The sequence below is a fragment of the Salvelinus alpinus genome, chromosome 7 (assembly GCF_045679555.1).
Source record: "Salvelinus alpinus chromosome 7, SLU_Salpinus.1, whole genome shotgun sequence".
Lineage (NCBI taxonomy): Eukaryota > Metazoa > Chordata > Actinopteri > Salmoniformes > Salmonidae > Salvelinus > Salvelinus alpinus.
The window spans coordinates 65,131,109-65,147,498 of NC_092092.1; the positions used below are offsets into that span (position 1 = coordinate 65,131,109).

The following is a 16,390-nucleotide window of genomic DNA, read 5'->3' on the forward strand; positions in this document are numbered from 1 at the left end:
TCTTCCTCTCCTCTCTTCCTCTCCCTATGATACCCTCTCTTCCTCTCCCTATGATACCCCCTCTTCCCCTCCCTATGATACCCTCTCTTCCTCTCCCTATGATACCCGCTCTTCCTCTCCTCTCTCCTCTCCTCTCTTCCTCTCCCTCTGATACCCTCTCTTCCTCTCCTCTCTTCCTATCCATATGATATCCTCTCTTCCTCTCCCTATGATACCCTCTCTTCCTCTCCTCTCTTCCTCTCCCTATGATACCCTCTCTTCCTCGCCCTATGATATCCTCTCTTCCTTTCCTCTCTTCCTCTCCCTATTATACCCTCTCTTCCTCTCCTCTCTTCCTCTCCTCTCTTCCTCTCCCTATGGTACCCTCTCTTCCTCTCCTCTCTACCTCTCCCTATGATACTCTCTCTTCCTCTCTTCTCTTCCTCTCCTCTCTTCCTCTCCCTATGATACCCTCTCTTCCTCTCCATATGATACTCTCTCTTCCTCTCCTCTCTTCCTCTCCCTATGATACCCTCTCTTCCTCTCCTCTCTTCCTCTCCTCTCTTCCTCTCTTCCTCTCCATATGATACTCTCTCTTCCTCTCCTCTCTTCCTCTCCCTATGATACCCTCTCTTCCTCTCCTCTCTTCCTCTCCCTATGATACTCTCTCTTCCTCTCCTCTCTTCCTCTCCCTATGATACTCTCTCTCCTCTCCTCTCTTCCTCTCCCTATGATACCCTCTCTTCCTCTCCTCTCTTCCTCTCCTCTCGTCCTCTCCCTATGATACTCTCTCTTCCTCTCCTCTCTTCCTCTCCCTATGATACTCTCTCTTCCTCTCCCTATGATACCCTTTCTTCCTCTCCTCTCTTCCTCTCCCTATGGTACCCTCTCTTCCTCTCCTCTCTTCCTCTCCCTATGATACCCTCTCTACCTCTCCCTATGATACCCTCTCTTCCTCTCCTCTCTTCCTCTCCCTATGATACCCTCTCTTCCTCTCCTCTCTTCCTCTCCCTATGGTACCCTCTCTTCCTCTCCTCTCTTCCTCTCCCTATGATACCCTCTCTACCTCTCCCTATGATACCCTCTCTTCCTCTCCTCTCTTCCTCTCCCTATGATACCCTCTCTTCCTCTCCTCTCTTCCTCTCCCTATGATACCCTCTCTTCCTCTCCTCTCTTCCTCTCCCTATGATACCCTCTCTACCTCTCCTCTCTACCTCTCCCTATGATACTCTCTCTTCCTCTCCCTATGATACCCTCTCTTCCTCTCCTCTCTTCCTCTCCCTATGATACCCTCTCTTCCACTCCTCTCTACCTCTCCCTATGATACCCTCTCTTCCTCTCCTCTCTTCCTCTCCCTATGATACCCTCTCTTCCTCTCCTCTCTTCCTCTCCCTATGATACCCTCTCTACCTCTCCCTATGATACCCTCTCTTCCTCTCCTCTCCTCCTCTCCCTATGATACCCTCTCTTCCTCTCCTCTCTTCCTCTCTTCATCTCTTCCTCTCCCTATGATACCCTCTCTTCCTCTCCTCTCTTACTCTCCTCTCTCCCTCTCCCTATGATACCCTCTCTTCCTCTCCTCTCTTCCTCTCCCTATGATACCCTCTCTTCCTCTCCTCTCTTCCTCTCCCTATGATATCCTCTCTTCCTCTCCCTATGATACCCTCTCTTCCTCTCCCTATGATACCCTCTCTTCCTCTCCCTATGATACCCTCTCTTCCTCTCCTCTCTTCCTCTCCTCTCTCCTCTCTTCCTCTCCCTATGATACCCTCTCTTCCTCTCCCTATGATACCCTCTCTTCCTCTCCCTATGATACCCTCTCTTCCTCTCCTCTCTTCCTCTCCTCTCTCCTCTCCTCTCTTCCTCTCCCTATGATACCCTCTCTTCCTCTCCTCTCTTCCTCTCCCTATGATATCCTCTCTTCCTCTCCCTATGATACCCTCTCTTCCTCTCCTCTCTTCCTCTCCCTATGATACCCTCTCTTCCTCTCCCTATGATACCCTCTCTTCCTCTCCCTATGATACCCTCTCTTCCTCTCCCTATGATACCCGCTCTTCCTCTCCTCTCTCCTCTCCTCTCTTCCTCTCCCTATGATACCCTCTCTTCCTCTCCTCTCTTCCTCTCCCTATGATATCCTCTCTTCCTCTCCCTATGATACCCTCTCTTCCTCTCCTCTCTTCCTCTCCCTATGATACCCTCTCTTCCTCTCCCTATGATATCCTCTCTTCCTTTCCTCTCTTCCTCTCCCTATTATACCCTCTCTTCCTCTCCTCTCTTCCTCTCCTCTCTTCCTCTCCCTATGGTACCCTCTCTTCCTCTCCTCTCTTCCTCTCCTCTCTACCTCTCCCTATGATACTCTCTCTTCCTCTCTTCTCTTCCTCTCCTCTCTTCCTCTCCCTATGATACCCTCTCTTCCTCTCCATATGATACTCTCTCTTCCTCTCCTCTCTTCCTCTCCCTATGATACCCTCTCTTCCTCTCCTCTCTTCCTCTCCTCTCTTTCTCTCTTCCTCCCCATATGATACTCTCTCTTCCTCTCCTCTCTTCCTCTCCCTATGATACCCTCTCTTCCTCTCCTCTCTTCCTCTCCCTATGATACTCTCTCTTCTTCTCCTCTCTTCCTCTCCCTATGATACTCTCTCTCCTCTCCTCTCTTCCTCTCCCTATGATACCCTCTCTTCCTCTCCTCTCGTCCTCTCCCTATGATACTCTCTCTTCCTCTCCTCTCTTCCTCTCCCTATGATACTCTCTCTTCCTCTCCCTATGATACCCTTTCTTCCTCTCCTCTCTTCCTCTCCCTATGGTACCCTCTCTTCCTCTCCTCTCTTCCTCTCCCTATGATACTCTCTCTTCCTCTCCTCTCTTCCTCTCCTCTCTTCCTCTCTTCCTCTCCCTATGATACCCTCTCTTCCTCTCCTCTCTTCCTCTCCCTATGATACTCCCTCTCCTCTCTTCCTCTCCTCTCTTCCTCTCCCTATGATACCCTCTCTTCCTCTCCTCTCTTCCTCTCCCTATGATACTCTCTCTTCCTCTCCTCTCTTCCTCTCATCTCTTCCTCTCCCTATGACACTCTCTCTTCCTCTCCTCTCTTCCTCTCCCTATGATACCCTTTCTTCCTCTCCTCTCTTCCTCTCCCTATGATACTCTCTCTTCCTCTCCTCTCTTCCTTTCCCTATGATACCCTTTCTTCCTCTCCTCTCTTCCTCTCCCTATGATACTCTCTCTTCCTCTCCTCTCTTCCTCTCCCTATGATACCCTTTCTTCCTCTCCTCTCTTCCTCTCCCTATGATACTCTCTCTTCCTCTCCTCTCTTCCTCTCCCTATGATACTCTCTCTTCCTCTCCTCTCTTCTTCTCCCTATGATACTCTCTCTTCCTCTCCCTATGATACCCTCTCTTCCTCTCCCTATGATACCCTTTCTTCCTCTCCTCTCTTCCTCTCCCTATGATACTCTCTCTTCCTCTCCCTATGATACCCTCTCTTCCTCTCCCTATGATACCCTCTCTTCCTCTCCTCTCTTCCTCTCCCTATGATACCCTCTCTTCCTCTCCCTATGATACCCTTTCTTCCTCTCCTCTCTTCCTCTCCCTATGATACTCTCTCTTCCTCTCCCTATGATACCCTCTCTTCCTCTCCCTATGATACCCTCTCCTCCTCTCCCTATGATACCCTCTCTTCCTCTCCTCTCCCCATGATACCCTCTCTTCCCCTCCCTATGATACCCTCTCTTCCTCTCCTCTCTTCCTCTCCCTATGATACTCCCTCTCCTCTCTTCCTCTCCTCTCTTCCTCTCCCCATGGTACCCTCTCTTCCTCTCCTCTCTTCCTCTCCCTATGATACTCTCTCTTCCTCTCCTCTCTTCCTCTCCTCTCTTCCTCTCCCTATGATACTCTCTCTTCCTCTCCTCTCTTCCTCTCCCTATGATACCCTTTCTTCCTCTCCTCTCTTCCTCTCCCTATGATGCTCTTTCTTCCTCTCCTCTCTTCCTCTCCATATGATGCTCTTTCTTCCTCTCCTCTCTTCCTCTCCCTATGATACCCTTTCTTCCTCTCCTCTCTTCCTCTCCCTATGATACCCTCTCTTCCTCTCCCTATGATACCCTCTCTTCCTCTCCCTATGATACCCTCTCTTCCTCTCCCTATGATACCCTCTCCTCCTCTCCCTATGATACCCTCTCTTCCTCTCCTCTCCCCATGATACCCTCTCTTCCCCTCCCTATGATACCCTCTCTTCCTCTCCTCTCTTCCTCTCCCTATGATACCCTCTCTTCCTCTCCTCTTGTCCTCTCCCTATGATACCCTCTCTTCCTCTCCTCTTGTCCTCTCCCTATGATACTCTCTCTTCCTCTCCTCTCTTCCTCTCCCTATGATACTCTCTCTTCCTCTCCTCTCTTCCTCTCCCTATGATACCCTTTCTTCCTCTCCTCTCTTCCTCTCCCTATGGTACCCTCTCTTCCTCTCCTCTCTTCCTCTCCCTATGATACTCTCTCTTCCTCTCCTCTCTTCCTCTCCTCTCTTCCTCTCCTCTCTTCCTCTCCTCTCTTCCTCTCCCTATGATACCCTCTCTTCCTCTCCTCTCTTCCTCTCCTCTCTTCCTCTCCTCTCTTCCTCTCCCTATGATACCCTCTCTTCCTCTCCTCTCTTCCTCTCCCTATGATACTCCCTCTCCTCTCTTCCTCTCCTCTCTTCCTCTCCCCATGGTACCCTCTCTTCCTCTCCTCTCTTCCTCTCCCTATGATACTCTCTCTTCCTCTCCTCTCTTCCTCTCCTCTCTTCCTCTCCCTATGATACTCTCTCTTCCTCTCCTCTCTTCCTCTCCCTATGATACCCTTTCTTCCTCTCCTCTCTTCCTCTCCCAATGATGCTCTTTCTTCCTCTCCTCTCTTCCTCTCCCTATGATGCTCTTTCTTCCTCTCCTCTCTTCCTCTCCATATGATGCTCTTTCTTCCTCTCCTCTCTTCCTCTCCCTATGATACCCTTTCTTCCTCTCCTCTCTTCCTCTCCCTATGATACCCTCTCTTCCTCTCCCTATGATACCCTCTCTTCCTCTCCCTATGATACCCTCTCTTCCTCTCCCTATGATACCCTCTCTTCCTCTCCCTATGATACCCTCTCCTCCTCTCCCTATGATACCCTCTCTTCCTCTCCTCTCCCCATGATACCCTCTCTTCCCCTCCCTATGATACCCTCTCTTCCTCTCCTCTCTTCATCTCCCTATGATACCCTCTCTTCCTCTCCTCTTGTCCTCTCCCTATGATACTCTTTCTTCCTCTCCTCTCTTCCTCTCCCTATGATACTCTCTCTTCCTCTCCTCTCTTCCTCTCCCTATGATACCCTTTCTTCCTCTCCTCTCTTTCTCTCCCTATGGTACCCTCTCTTCCTCTCCTCTCTTCCTCTCCCTATGATACTCTCTCTTCCTCTCCTCTCTTCCTCTCCTCTCTTCCTCTCCTCTCTTCCTCTCCTCTCTTCCTCTCCCTATGATACCCTCTCTTCCTCTCCTCTCTTCCTCTCCCTATGATACTCCCTCTCCTCTCTTCCTCTCCTCTCTTCCTCTCCCCATGGTACCCTCTCTTCCTCTCCTCTCTTCCTCTCCCTATGATACTCTCTCTTCCTCTCCTCTCTTCCTCTCCTCTCTTCCTCTCCCTATGATACTCTCTCTTCCTCTCCTCTCTTCCTCTCCCTATGATACCCTTTCTTCCTCTCCTCTCTTCCTCTCCCTATGATGCTCTTTCTTCCTCTCCTCTCTTCCTCTCCATATGATGCTCTTTCTTCCTCTCCTCTCTTCCTCTCCCTATGATACCCGTTCTCCCTCTCCTCTCTTCCTCTCCCTATGATATCCTCTCTTCCTCTCCCTATGATACCCTCTCTTCCTCTCCTCTCTTCCTCTCCCTATGATACCCTCTCTTCCTCTCCCTATGATACCCTCTCTTCCTCTCCCTATGATACCCTCTCTTCCTCTCCCTATGATACCCGCTCTTCCTCTCCTCTCTCCTCTCCTCTCTTCCTCTCCCTATGATACCCTCTCTTCCTCTCCTCTCTTCCTATCCCTATGATATCCTCTCTTCCTCTCCCTATGATACCCTCTCTTCCTCTCCTCTCTTCCTCTCCCTATGATACCCTCTCTTCCTCTCCCTATGATACCCTCTCTTCCTTTCCTCTCTTCCTCTCCCTATTATACCCTCTCTTCCTCTCCTCTCTTCCTCTCCTCTCTTCCTCTCCCTATGGTACCCTCTCTTCCTCTCCTCTCTTCCTCTCCTCTCTACCTCTCCCTATGATACTCTCTCTTCCTCTCTTCTCTTCCTCTCCTCTCTTCCTCTCCCTATGATACCCTCTCTTCCTCTCCATATGATACTCTCTCTTCCTCTCCTCTCTTCCTCTCCCTATGATACCCTCTCTTCCTCTCCTCTCTTCCTCTCCTCTCTTCCTCTCTTCCTCTCCATATGATACTCTCTCTTCCTCTCCTCTCTTCCTCTCCCTATGATACCCTCTCTTCCTCTCCTCTCTTCCTCTCCCTATGATACTCTCTCTTCTTCTCCTCTCTTCCTCTCCCTATGATACTCTCTCTCCTCTCCTCTCGTCCTCTCCCTATGATACTCTCTCTTCCTCTCCTCTCTTCCTGTCCCTATGATACTCTCTCTTCCTCTCCCTATGATACCCTTTCTTCCTCTCCTCTCTTCCTCTCCCTATGGTACCCTCTCTTCCTCTCCTCTCTTCCTCTCCCTATGATACTCTCTCTTCCTCTCCTCTCTTCCTCTCCTCTTTTCCTCTCTTCCTCTCCCTATGATACCCTCTCTTCCTCTCCTCTCTTCCTCTCCCTATGATACTCCCTCTCCTCTCTTCCTCTCCTCTCTTCCTCTCCCTATGATACCCTCTCTTCCTCTCCTCTCTTCCTCTCCCTATGATACTCTCTCTTCCTCTCCTCTCTTCCTCTCATCTCTTCCTCTCCCTATGACACTCTCTCTTCCTCTCCTCTCTTCCTCTCCCTATGATACCCTTTCTTCCTCTCCTCTCTTCCTCTCCCTATGATGCTCTCTCTTCCTCTCCTCTCTTCCTTTCCCTATGATACTCTTTCTTCCTCTCCTCTCTTCCCCTCCCTATGATACTCTCTCTTCCTCTCCTCTCTTCCTCTCCCTATGATACCCTTTCTTCCTCTCCTCTCTTCCTCTCCCTATGATACTCTCTCTTCCTCTCCTCTCTTCCTCTCCCTATGATACTCTCTCTTCCTCTCCTCTCTTCCTCTCCCTATGATACTCTCTCTTCCTCTCCCTATGATACCCTCTCTTCCTCTCCCTATGATACCCTTTCTTCCTCTCCTCTCTTCCTCTCCCTATGATACTCTCTCTTCCTCTCCCTATGATACCCTCTCTTCCTCTCCCTATGATACCCTAGCTTCCTCTCCTCTCTTCCTCTCCCTATGATACCCTCTCTTCCTCTCCCTATGATACCCTTTCTTCCTCTCCTCTCTTCCTCTCCCTATGATACTCTCTCTTCCTCTCCCTATGATACCCTCTCTTCCTCTCCCTATGATACCCTCTCTTCCTCTCCCTATGATACCCTCTCTTCCTCTCCCTATGATACCCTCTCCTCTTCTCCTTATGTACCCTCTTTTCCTCTCCTCTCCCCATGATACCCTCTCTTCCCCTCCCTATGATACCCTCTCTTCCTCTCCTCTCTTCCTCTCCCTATGATACTCTCTCTTCCTCTCCTCTCTTCCTCTCCCTATGATACTCTCTCTTCCTCTCCTCTCTTCCTCTCCCTATGATACCCTTTCTTCCTCTCCTCTCTTCCTCTCCCTATGGTACCCTCTCTTCCTCTCCTCTCTTCCTCTCCCTATGATACTCTCTCTTCCTCTCCTCTCTTCCTCTCCTCTCTTCCTCTCCTCTCTTCCTCTCCTCTCTTCCTCTCCCTATGATACCCTCTCTTCCTCTCCTCTCTTCCTCTCCCTATGATACTCCCTCTCCTCTCTTCCTCTCCTCTCTTCCTCTCCCCATGGTACCCTCTCTTCCTCTCCTCTCTTCCTCTCCCTATGATACTCTCTCTTCCTCTCCTCTCTTCCTCTCCTCTCTTCCTCTCCCTATGATACTCTCTCTTCCTCTCCTCTCTTCCTCTCCCTATGATACCCTTTCTTCCTCTCCTCTCTTCCTCTCCCTATGATGCTCTTTCTTCCTCTCCTCTCTTCCTCTCCATATGATGCTCTTTCTTCCTCTCCTCTCTTCCTCTCCCTATGATACCCTTTCTTCCTCTCCTCTCTTCCTCTCCCTATGATACCCTCTCTTCCTCTCCCTATGATACCCTCTCTTCCTCTCCCTATGATACCCTCTCTTCCTCTCCCTATGATACCCTCTCTTCCTCTCCCTATGATACCCTCTCCTCCTCTCCCTATGATACCCTCTCTTCCTCTCCTCTCCCCATGATACCCTCTCTTCCCCTCCCTATGATACCCTCTCTTCCTCTCCTCTCTTCCTCTCCCTATGATACCCTCTCTTCCTCTCCTCTTGTCCTCTCCCTATGATACTCTCTCTTCCTCTCCTCTCTTCCTCTCCCTATGATACTCTCTCTTCCTCTCCTCTCTTCCTCTCCCTATGATACCATTTCTTCCTCTCCTCTCTTCCTCTCCCTATGGTACCCTCTCTTCCTCTCCTCTCTTCCTCTCCCTATGATACTCTCTCTTCCTCTCCTCTCTTCCTCTCCTCTCTTCCTCTCCTCTCTTCCTCTCCCTATGATACCCTCTCTTCCTCTCCTCTCTTCCTCTCCCTATGATACTCCCTCTCCTCTCTTCCTCTCCTCTCTTCCTCTCCCCATGGTACCCTCTCTTCCTCTCCTCTCTTCCTCTCCCTATGATACTCTCTCTTCCTCTCCTCTCTTCCTCTCCTCTCTTCCTCTCCCTATGATACTCTCTCTTCCTCTCCTCTCTTCCTCTCCCTATGATACCCTTTCTTCCTCTCCTCTCTTCCTCTCCCTATGATGCTCTTTCTTCCTCTCCTCTCTTCCTCTCCATATGATGCTCTTTCTTCCTCTCCTCTCTTCCTCTCCCTATGATACCCTTTCTTCCTCTCCTCTCTTCCTCTCCCTATGATACTCTCTCTTCCTCTCCTCTCTTCCTCTCCCTATGATACTCTCTCTTCCTCTCCTCTCTTCCTCTCCCTATGATACTCTCTCTTCCTCTCCCTATGATACCCTTTCTTCCTCTCCCTATGATACCCTTTCTTCCTCTCCTCTCTTCCTCTCCCTATGATACTCTCTCTTCCTCTCCCTATGATACCCTCTCTTCCTCTCCCTATGATACCCTCTCTTCCTCTCCCTATGATACCCTTTCTTCCTCTCCTCTCTTCCTCTCCCTATGATACTCTCTCTTCCTCTCCCTATGATACCCTCTCTTCCTCTCCCTATGATACCCTATCTTCCTCTCCCTATGATACCCTCTCTTCCTCTCCCTATGATACCCTTTCTTCCTCTCCTCTCTTCCTCTCCCTATGATACCCTTTCTTCCTCTCCTCTCTTCCTCTCCCTATGATGCTCTCTCTTCCTCTCCTCTCTTCCTCTCCATATGATGCTCTTTCTTCCTCTCCTCTCTTCCTCTCCCTATGATACCCTTTCTTCCTCTCCTCTCTTCCTCTCCCTATGATACTCTCTCTTCCTCTCCTCTCTTCCTCTCCCTATGATTCTCTCTCTTCCTCTCCTCTCTTCCTCTCCCTATGATACTCTCTCTTCCTCTCCCTATGATACCCTTTCTTCCTCTCCCTATGATACCCTTTCTTCCTCTCCTCTCTTCCTCTCCCTATGATACTCTCTCTTCCTCTCCCTATGATACCCTCTCTTCCTCTCCCTATGATACCCTCTCTTCCTCTCCCTATGATACCCTTTCTTCCTCTCCTCTCTTCCTCTCCCTATGATACTCTCTCTTCCTCTCCCTATGATACCCTCTCTTCCTCTCCCTATGATACCCTATCTTCCTCTCCCTATGATACCCTCTCTTCCTCTCCCTATGATACCCTATCTTCCTCTCCCTATGATACCCTCTCTTCCTCTCCCTATGATACCCTCTCTTCCTCTCCTCTTGTCCTCTCCCTATGATACTCTCTCTTCCTCTCCTCTCTTCCTCTCCCTATGATACTCTCTCTTCCTCTCCTCTCTTCCTCTCCCTATGATACCATTTCTTCCTCTCCTCTCTTCCTCTCCCTATGGTACCCTCTCTTCCTCTCCTCTCTTCCTCTCCCTATGATACTCTCTCTTCCTCTCCTCTCTTCCTCTCCTCTCTTCCTCTCCTCTCTTCCTCTCCCTATGATACCCTCTCTTCCTCTCCTCTCTTCCTCTCCCTATGATACTCCCTCTCCTCTCTTCCTCTCCTCTCTTCCTCTCCCCATGGTACCCTCTCTTCCTCTCCTCTCTTCCTCTCCCTATGATACTCTCTCTCCCTCTCCTCTCTTCCTCTCCTCTCTTCCTCTCCCTATGATACTCTCTCTTCCTCTCCTCTCTTCCTCTCCCTATGATGCTCTTTCTTCCTCTCCTCTCTTCCTCTCCATATGATGCTCTTTCTTCCTCTCCTCTCTTCCTCTCCCTATGATACCCTTTCTTCCTCTCCTCTCTTCCTCTCCCTATGATACTCTCTCTTCCTCTCCTCTCTTCCTCTCCCTATGATACTCTCTCTTCCTCTCCTCTCTTCCTCTCCCTATGATACTCTCTCTTCCTCTCCCTATGATACCCTTTCTTCCTCTCCCTATGATACCCTTTCTTCCTCTCCTCTCTTCCTCTCCCTATGATACTCTCTCTTCCTCTCCCTATGATACCCTCTCTTCCTCTCCCTATGATACCCTCTCTTCCTCTCCCTATGATACCCTTTCTTCCTCTCCTCTCTTCCTCTCCCTATGATACTCTCTCTTCCTCTCCCTATGATACCCTCTCTTCCTCTCCCTATGATACCCTATCTTCCTCTCCCTATGATACCCTCTCTTCCTCTCCCTATGATACCCTTTCTTCCTCTCCTCTCTTCCTCTCCCTATGATACCCTTTCTTCCTCTCCTCTCTTCCTCTCCCTATGATGCTCTTTCTTCCTCTCCTCTCTTCCTCTCCATATGATGCTCTTTCTTCCTCTCCTCTCTTCCTCTCCCTATGATACCCTTTCTTCCTCTCCTCTCTTCCTCTCCCTATGATACTCTCTCTTCCTCTCCTCTCTTCCTCTCCCTATGATACTCTCTCTTCCTCTCCTCTCTTCCTCTCCCTATGATACTCTCTCTTCCTCTCCCTATGATACCCTTTCTTCCTCTCCCTATGATACCCTTTCTTCCTCTCCTCTCTTCCTCTCCCTATGATACTCTCTCTTCCTCTCCCTATGATACCCTCTCTTCCTCTCCCTATGATACCCTCTCTTCCTCTCCCTATGATACCCTTTCTTCCTCTCCTCTCTTCCTCTCCCTATGATACTCTCTCTTCCTCTCCCTATGATACCCTCTCTTCCTCTCCCTATGATACCCTATCTTCCTCTCCCTATGATACCCTCTCTTCCTCTCCCTATGATACCCTATCTTCCTCTCCCTATGATACCCTCTCTTCCTCTCCCTATGATACCCTCTCTTCCTCTCCTCTTGTCCTCTCCCTATGATACTCTCTCTTCCTCTCCTCTCTTCCTCTCCCTATGATACTCTCTCTTCCTCTCCTCTCTTCCTCTCCCTATGATACCATTTCTTCCTCTCCTCTCTTCCTCTCCCTATGGTACCCTCTCTTCCTCTCCTCTCTTCCTCTCCCTATGATACTCTCTCTTCCTCTCCTCTCTTCCTCTCCTCTCTTCCTCTCCTCTCTACCTCTCCCTATGATACCCTCTCTTCCTCTCCTCTCTTCCTCTCCCTATGATACTCCCTCTCCTCTCTTCCTCTCCTCTCTTCCTCTCCCCATGGTACCCTCTCTTCCTCTCCTCTCTTCCTCTCCCTATGATACTCTCTCTCCCTCTCCTCTCTTCCTCTCCTCTCTTCCTCTCCCTATGATACTCTCTCTTCCTCTCCTCTCTTCCTCTCCCTATGATACCCTCTCTTCCTCTCCCTATGATACCCTTTCTTCCTCTCCTCTCTTCCTCTCCCTATGATACTCTCTCTTCCTCTCCCTATGATACCCTCTCTTCCTCTCCCTATGATACCCTATCTTCCTCTCCCTATGATACCCTCTCTTCCTCTCCCTATGATACCCTTTCTTCCTCTCCTCTCTTCCTCTCCCTATGATACCCTTTCTTCCTCTCCTCTCTTCCTCTCCCTATGATGCTCTTTCTTCCTCTCCTCTCTTCCTCTCCATATGATGCTCTTTCTTCCTCTCCTCTCTTCCTCTCCCTATGATACCCTTTCTTCCTCTCCTCTCTTCCTCTCCCTATGATCTCCTCTCTTCCTCTCTCTATGATACTCTCTCTTCCTCTCCTCTCTTCCTCTCCCTATGATACTCTCTCTTCCTCTCCCTATGATACCCTTTCTTCCTCTCCCTATGATACCCTTTCTTCCTCTCCTCTCTTCCTCTCCCTATGATACTCTCTCTTCCTCTCCCTATGATACCCTCTCTTCCTCTCCCTATGATACCCTCTCTTCCTCTCCCTATGATACCCTTTCTTCCTCTCCTCTCTTCCTCTCCCTATGATACTCTCTCTTCCTCTCCCTATGATACCCTCTCTTCCTCTCCCTATGATACCCTATCTTCCTCTCCCTATGATACCCTCTCTTCCTCTCCCTATGATACCCTATCTTCCTCTCCCTATGATACCCTCTCTTCCTCTCCCTATGATACCCTCTCTTCCTCTCCTCTTGTCCTCTCCCTATGATACTCTCTCTTCCTCTCCTCTCTTCCTCTCCCTATGATACTCTCTCTTCCTCTCCTCTCTTCCTCTCCCTATGATACCATTTCTTCCTCTCCTCTCTTCCTCTCCCTATGGTACCCTCTCTTCCTCTCCTCTCTTCCTCTCCCTATGATACTCTCTCTTCCTCTCCTCTCTTCCTCTCCTCTCTTCCTCTCCTCTCTTCCTCTCCCTATGATACCCTCTCTTCCTCTCCTCTCTTCCTCTCCCTATGATACTCCCTCTCCTCTCTTCCTCTCCTCTCTTCCTCTCCCCATGGTACCCTCTCTTCCTCTCCTCTCTTCCTCTCCCTATGATACTCTCTCTTCCTCTCCTCTCTTCCTCTCCTCTCTTCCTCTCCCTATGATACTCTCTCTTCCTCTCCTCTCTTCCTCTCCCTATGATACCCTTTCTTCCTCTCCTCTCTTCCTCTCCCTATGATGCTCTTTCTTCCTCTCCTCTCTTCCTCTCCATATGATGCTCTTTCTTCCTCTCCTCTCTTCCTCTCCCTATGATACCCTTTCTTCCTCTCCTCTCTTCCTCTCCCTATGATACTCTCTCTTCCTCTCCTCTCTTCCTCTCCCTATGATACTCTCTCTTCCTCTCCTCTCTTCCTCTCCCTATGATACTCTCTCTTCCTCTCCCTATGATACCCTTTCTTCCTCTCCCTATGATACCCTTTCTTCCTCTCCTCTCTTCCTCTCCCTATGATACTCTCTCTTCCTCTCCCTATGATACCCTCTCTTCCTCTCCCTATGATACCCTCTCTTCCTCTCCCTATGATACCCTTTCTTCCTCTCCTCTCTTCCTCTCCCTATGATACTCTCTCTTCCTCTCCCTATGATACCCTCTCTTCCTCTCCCTATGATACCCTATCTTCCTCTCCCTATGATACCCTCTCTTCCTCTCCCTATGATACCCTTTCTTCCTCTCCTCTCTTCCTCTCCCTATGATACTCTCTCTTCCTCTCCCTATGATACCCTCTCTTCCTCTCCCTATGATACCCTCTCTTCCTCTCCCTATGATACCCTCTCTTCCTCTCCCTATGATACCCTCTCTTCCTCTCCCTATGATACCCTCTCCTCCTCTCCCTATGATACCCTCTCTTCCTCTCCTCTCCCCATGATACCCTCTCTTCCCCTCCCTATGATACCCTCTCTTCCTCTCCCTATGATATCCTATCTTCCTCTCCCTATGATACCCTCTCTTCCTCTCCCTATGATACCCTTTCTTCCTCTCCTCTCTTCCTCTCCCTATGATACTCTCTCTTCCTCTCCCTATGATACCCTCTCTTCCTCTCCCTATGATACCCTCTCTTCCTCTCCCTATGATACCCTCTCTTCCTCTCCCTATGATACCCTCTCTTCCTCTCCCTATGATACCCTCTCCTCCTCTCCCTATGATACCCTCTCTTCCTCTCCTCTCCCCATGATACCCTCTCTTCCCCTCCCTATGATACCCTCTCTTCCTCTCCTCTCTTCCTCTTCTTCCCTTATTTCCTATCTTCCTCTCTCCTCTCTTCCTCTCTCCTCTCCCCCCTCTCCTCCCACCCCTCTCCTCTCTCCCTCTCTACCCCTCTCCATCCAGAGTGCTGTGTGATAAATGGGCCCTCCACCTCCCAGACTGCTTGTGATCCATCTTCCCTTCCACTCCTGACTCCAAAACAACTCCAAATAAATAAAACATAGAAAACAGAAGCTAAACGCTCTTTTGTCTTCTACTCTTCTTTCTCTGTTCAGAGAAAACACTCCTTATTAACTTCCCCCCCCTCTCTCTCTCTCTCTCTCTCTCTCTCTCTAGCTCTCTCTCTCTCTAGCTCTCTCTCTCTCTAGCTCTCTCTCTCTCTCTCTCTCTCTCTCTCTCTCTCTCTCTCTCTCTCTCTAGCTCTCAATCTCTCTCTCTCTCTAGCTCTCTTTCTCTCTCTAGCTCTCTCTAGCTCTCTCGCTCTCTCTCTAGCTCTCTCGCTCTCTCTCTAGCTCTCTCTAGCTCTCTCGCACTCTCTCTAGCCCTCTCTAGCTCTCTCTAGCTCTCTCGCTCTCTCTCTAGCTCTCTCGCTCTCTCTCTAGCTCTCTCTAGCTCTCTCTCTCTAGCTCTCTCTAGCTCTCTCTCTCTCTCTCTCTCTCTCTCTCTCTCTCTCTCTCTCTCTCTCTCTCTAGCTCTCTCTCTCTCTCTAGCTCTCTCTCTCTCTAGCTCTCTAGCTCTCTCTCTAGCTCTCGCTCTCTCTCTAGCTCTCTCTCTAGCTCTCTCTCTCTCTCTAGCTCTCTCTCTCTCTCTAGCTCTCTCTCTCTCTAGCTCTCTAGCTCTCTCTCTCTCTCTCTCTCTAGCTCTCTCTCTCTAGCTCTCTCTCTAGCTCTCTCTCTCTAGCTCTCTCTCTAGCTCTCTCTCTAGCTCTCTCTCTCTCTCTCTCTCTCTCTCTCTCTCTCTCTCTCTCTCTAGCTCTCTCTCTAGCTCTCTCTCTAGCTCTCTCTCTCTCTCTCTCTCTCTCGCTCTCTCTCAATTCAAGGGGCTTTATTGGTATGGGAAACATATGTTAACATTGCCAAAGCAAGTGAAGTATATATTAAACAATAAAAAGGAACAGTAAACATTACACTCACAGAAGTTCCAAAACAATAAAGCCATTACAAATGTCATATTATGTCTATATACAGTCTCTCTCTCTGAATGACATCTAATGGAATGTGAACCCAGAGAGGCAGATCACCACTGGGGTTAGTCACATGCTGGAGGCTAGGAGGCTGCCTGGGGACCCTCTGTGTGTGGCGCAACAATGACAGGGCTTGATATCCATCAGTATCCCCCTATCCCTCACGCTCTCCTTGTTTTCAATCTATTTCAGGACTCTCCACGGAAACGATCTTTCAACCATACCAGAGGGAGCCTTCAACCACTTGACATCTCTGTCTCATCTGTGAGTGTGAAATTACTGCGAGGTCTTTCACAATAGTAATAATAAAGGCACACACACACACACAATCTCTCTCACTCACACACCAACCCCCCCTCCCCGCACAGACCCACTACTGCTGCAGAATGTACAATCCGTTTTACCTGTTTGACTTCGTGAAACGTAAAGTGTCAGAAAGCTCAACACGAGTAAAGAGCAGCGTTGTGCTGGGAGAGTAGGCCACACAGAACATCTTTGAGACAGAGAGTGAGAGGGGGAGAGAGAGAGAGAGAGAGCGCGGGAGAGAGAGAGAGAGGCAGAGAGAGAGAGTGAGAGGGGGAGTGAGAGAGAGAGAGAGAGAGAGAGAGAGAGAGAGAGAGAGAGAGAGAGGGGGGAGTGAGAGAGGGGGGAGCGAGAGAAAGGGTGAGGGGCAGGGAGAAAGATGAGAGAGGGGGAGAGAGGGGCAGAGAGAGAGTGAGAGGGAGAGAGAGAGACAGCGGCAGAGAGCGAGAGGGAGAGAGGGGGAGAGAGAAAGATGGTAGAGGGGGAGAGAGGGGAGAGAGAGAGAGAGAGAGAGAGAGAGAGAGAGAGAGAGAGAGAGAGAGAGAGAGAGAGAGAGAGAGAGAGAGAGAGAGAGAGAGAGAGAGAGAGGGGGGAGTGAGATAGGGGAGAGCGAGAGAAAGGGTGAGGGGCAGGGAGAGAGATGAGAGAGGGGGAGAG

General features: G+C 49.9%; 1 protein-coding gene across 3 annotated transcripts in view; it reads left to right on the forward strand.

Moving 5' to 3' along the window:
- LOC139581473 (slit homolog 3 protein-like) overlaps positions 1 to 16,390 on the forward strand; it is a 517,437-nt gene that overhangs the window by 446,013 nt on the left and 55,034 nt on the right. For all 3 annotated transcript variants that reach the window (XM_071411265.1, XM_071411266.1, XM_071411267.1), the window contains one exon: positions 15,623 to 15,694. In XM_071411265.1, the coding sequence (XP_071267366.1) occupies positions 15,623 to 15,694 (72 nt within the window). The remainder of the gene's footprint in view (positions 1 to 15,622; positions 15,695 to 16,390) is intronic.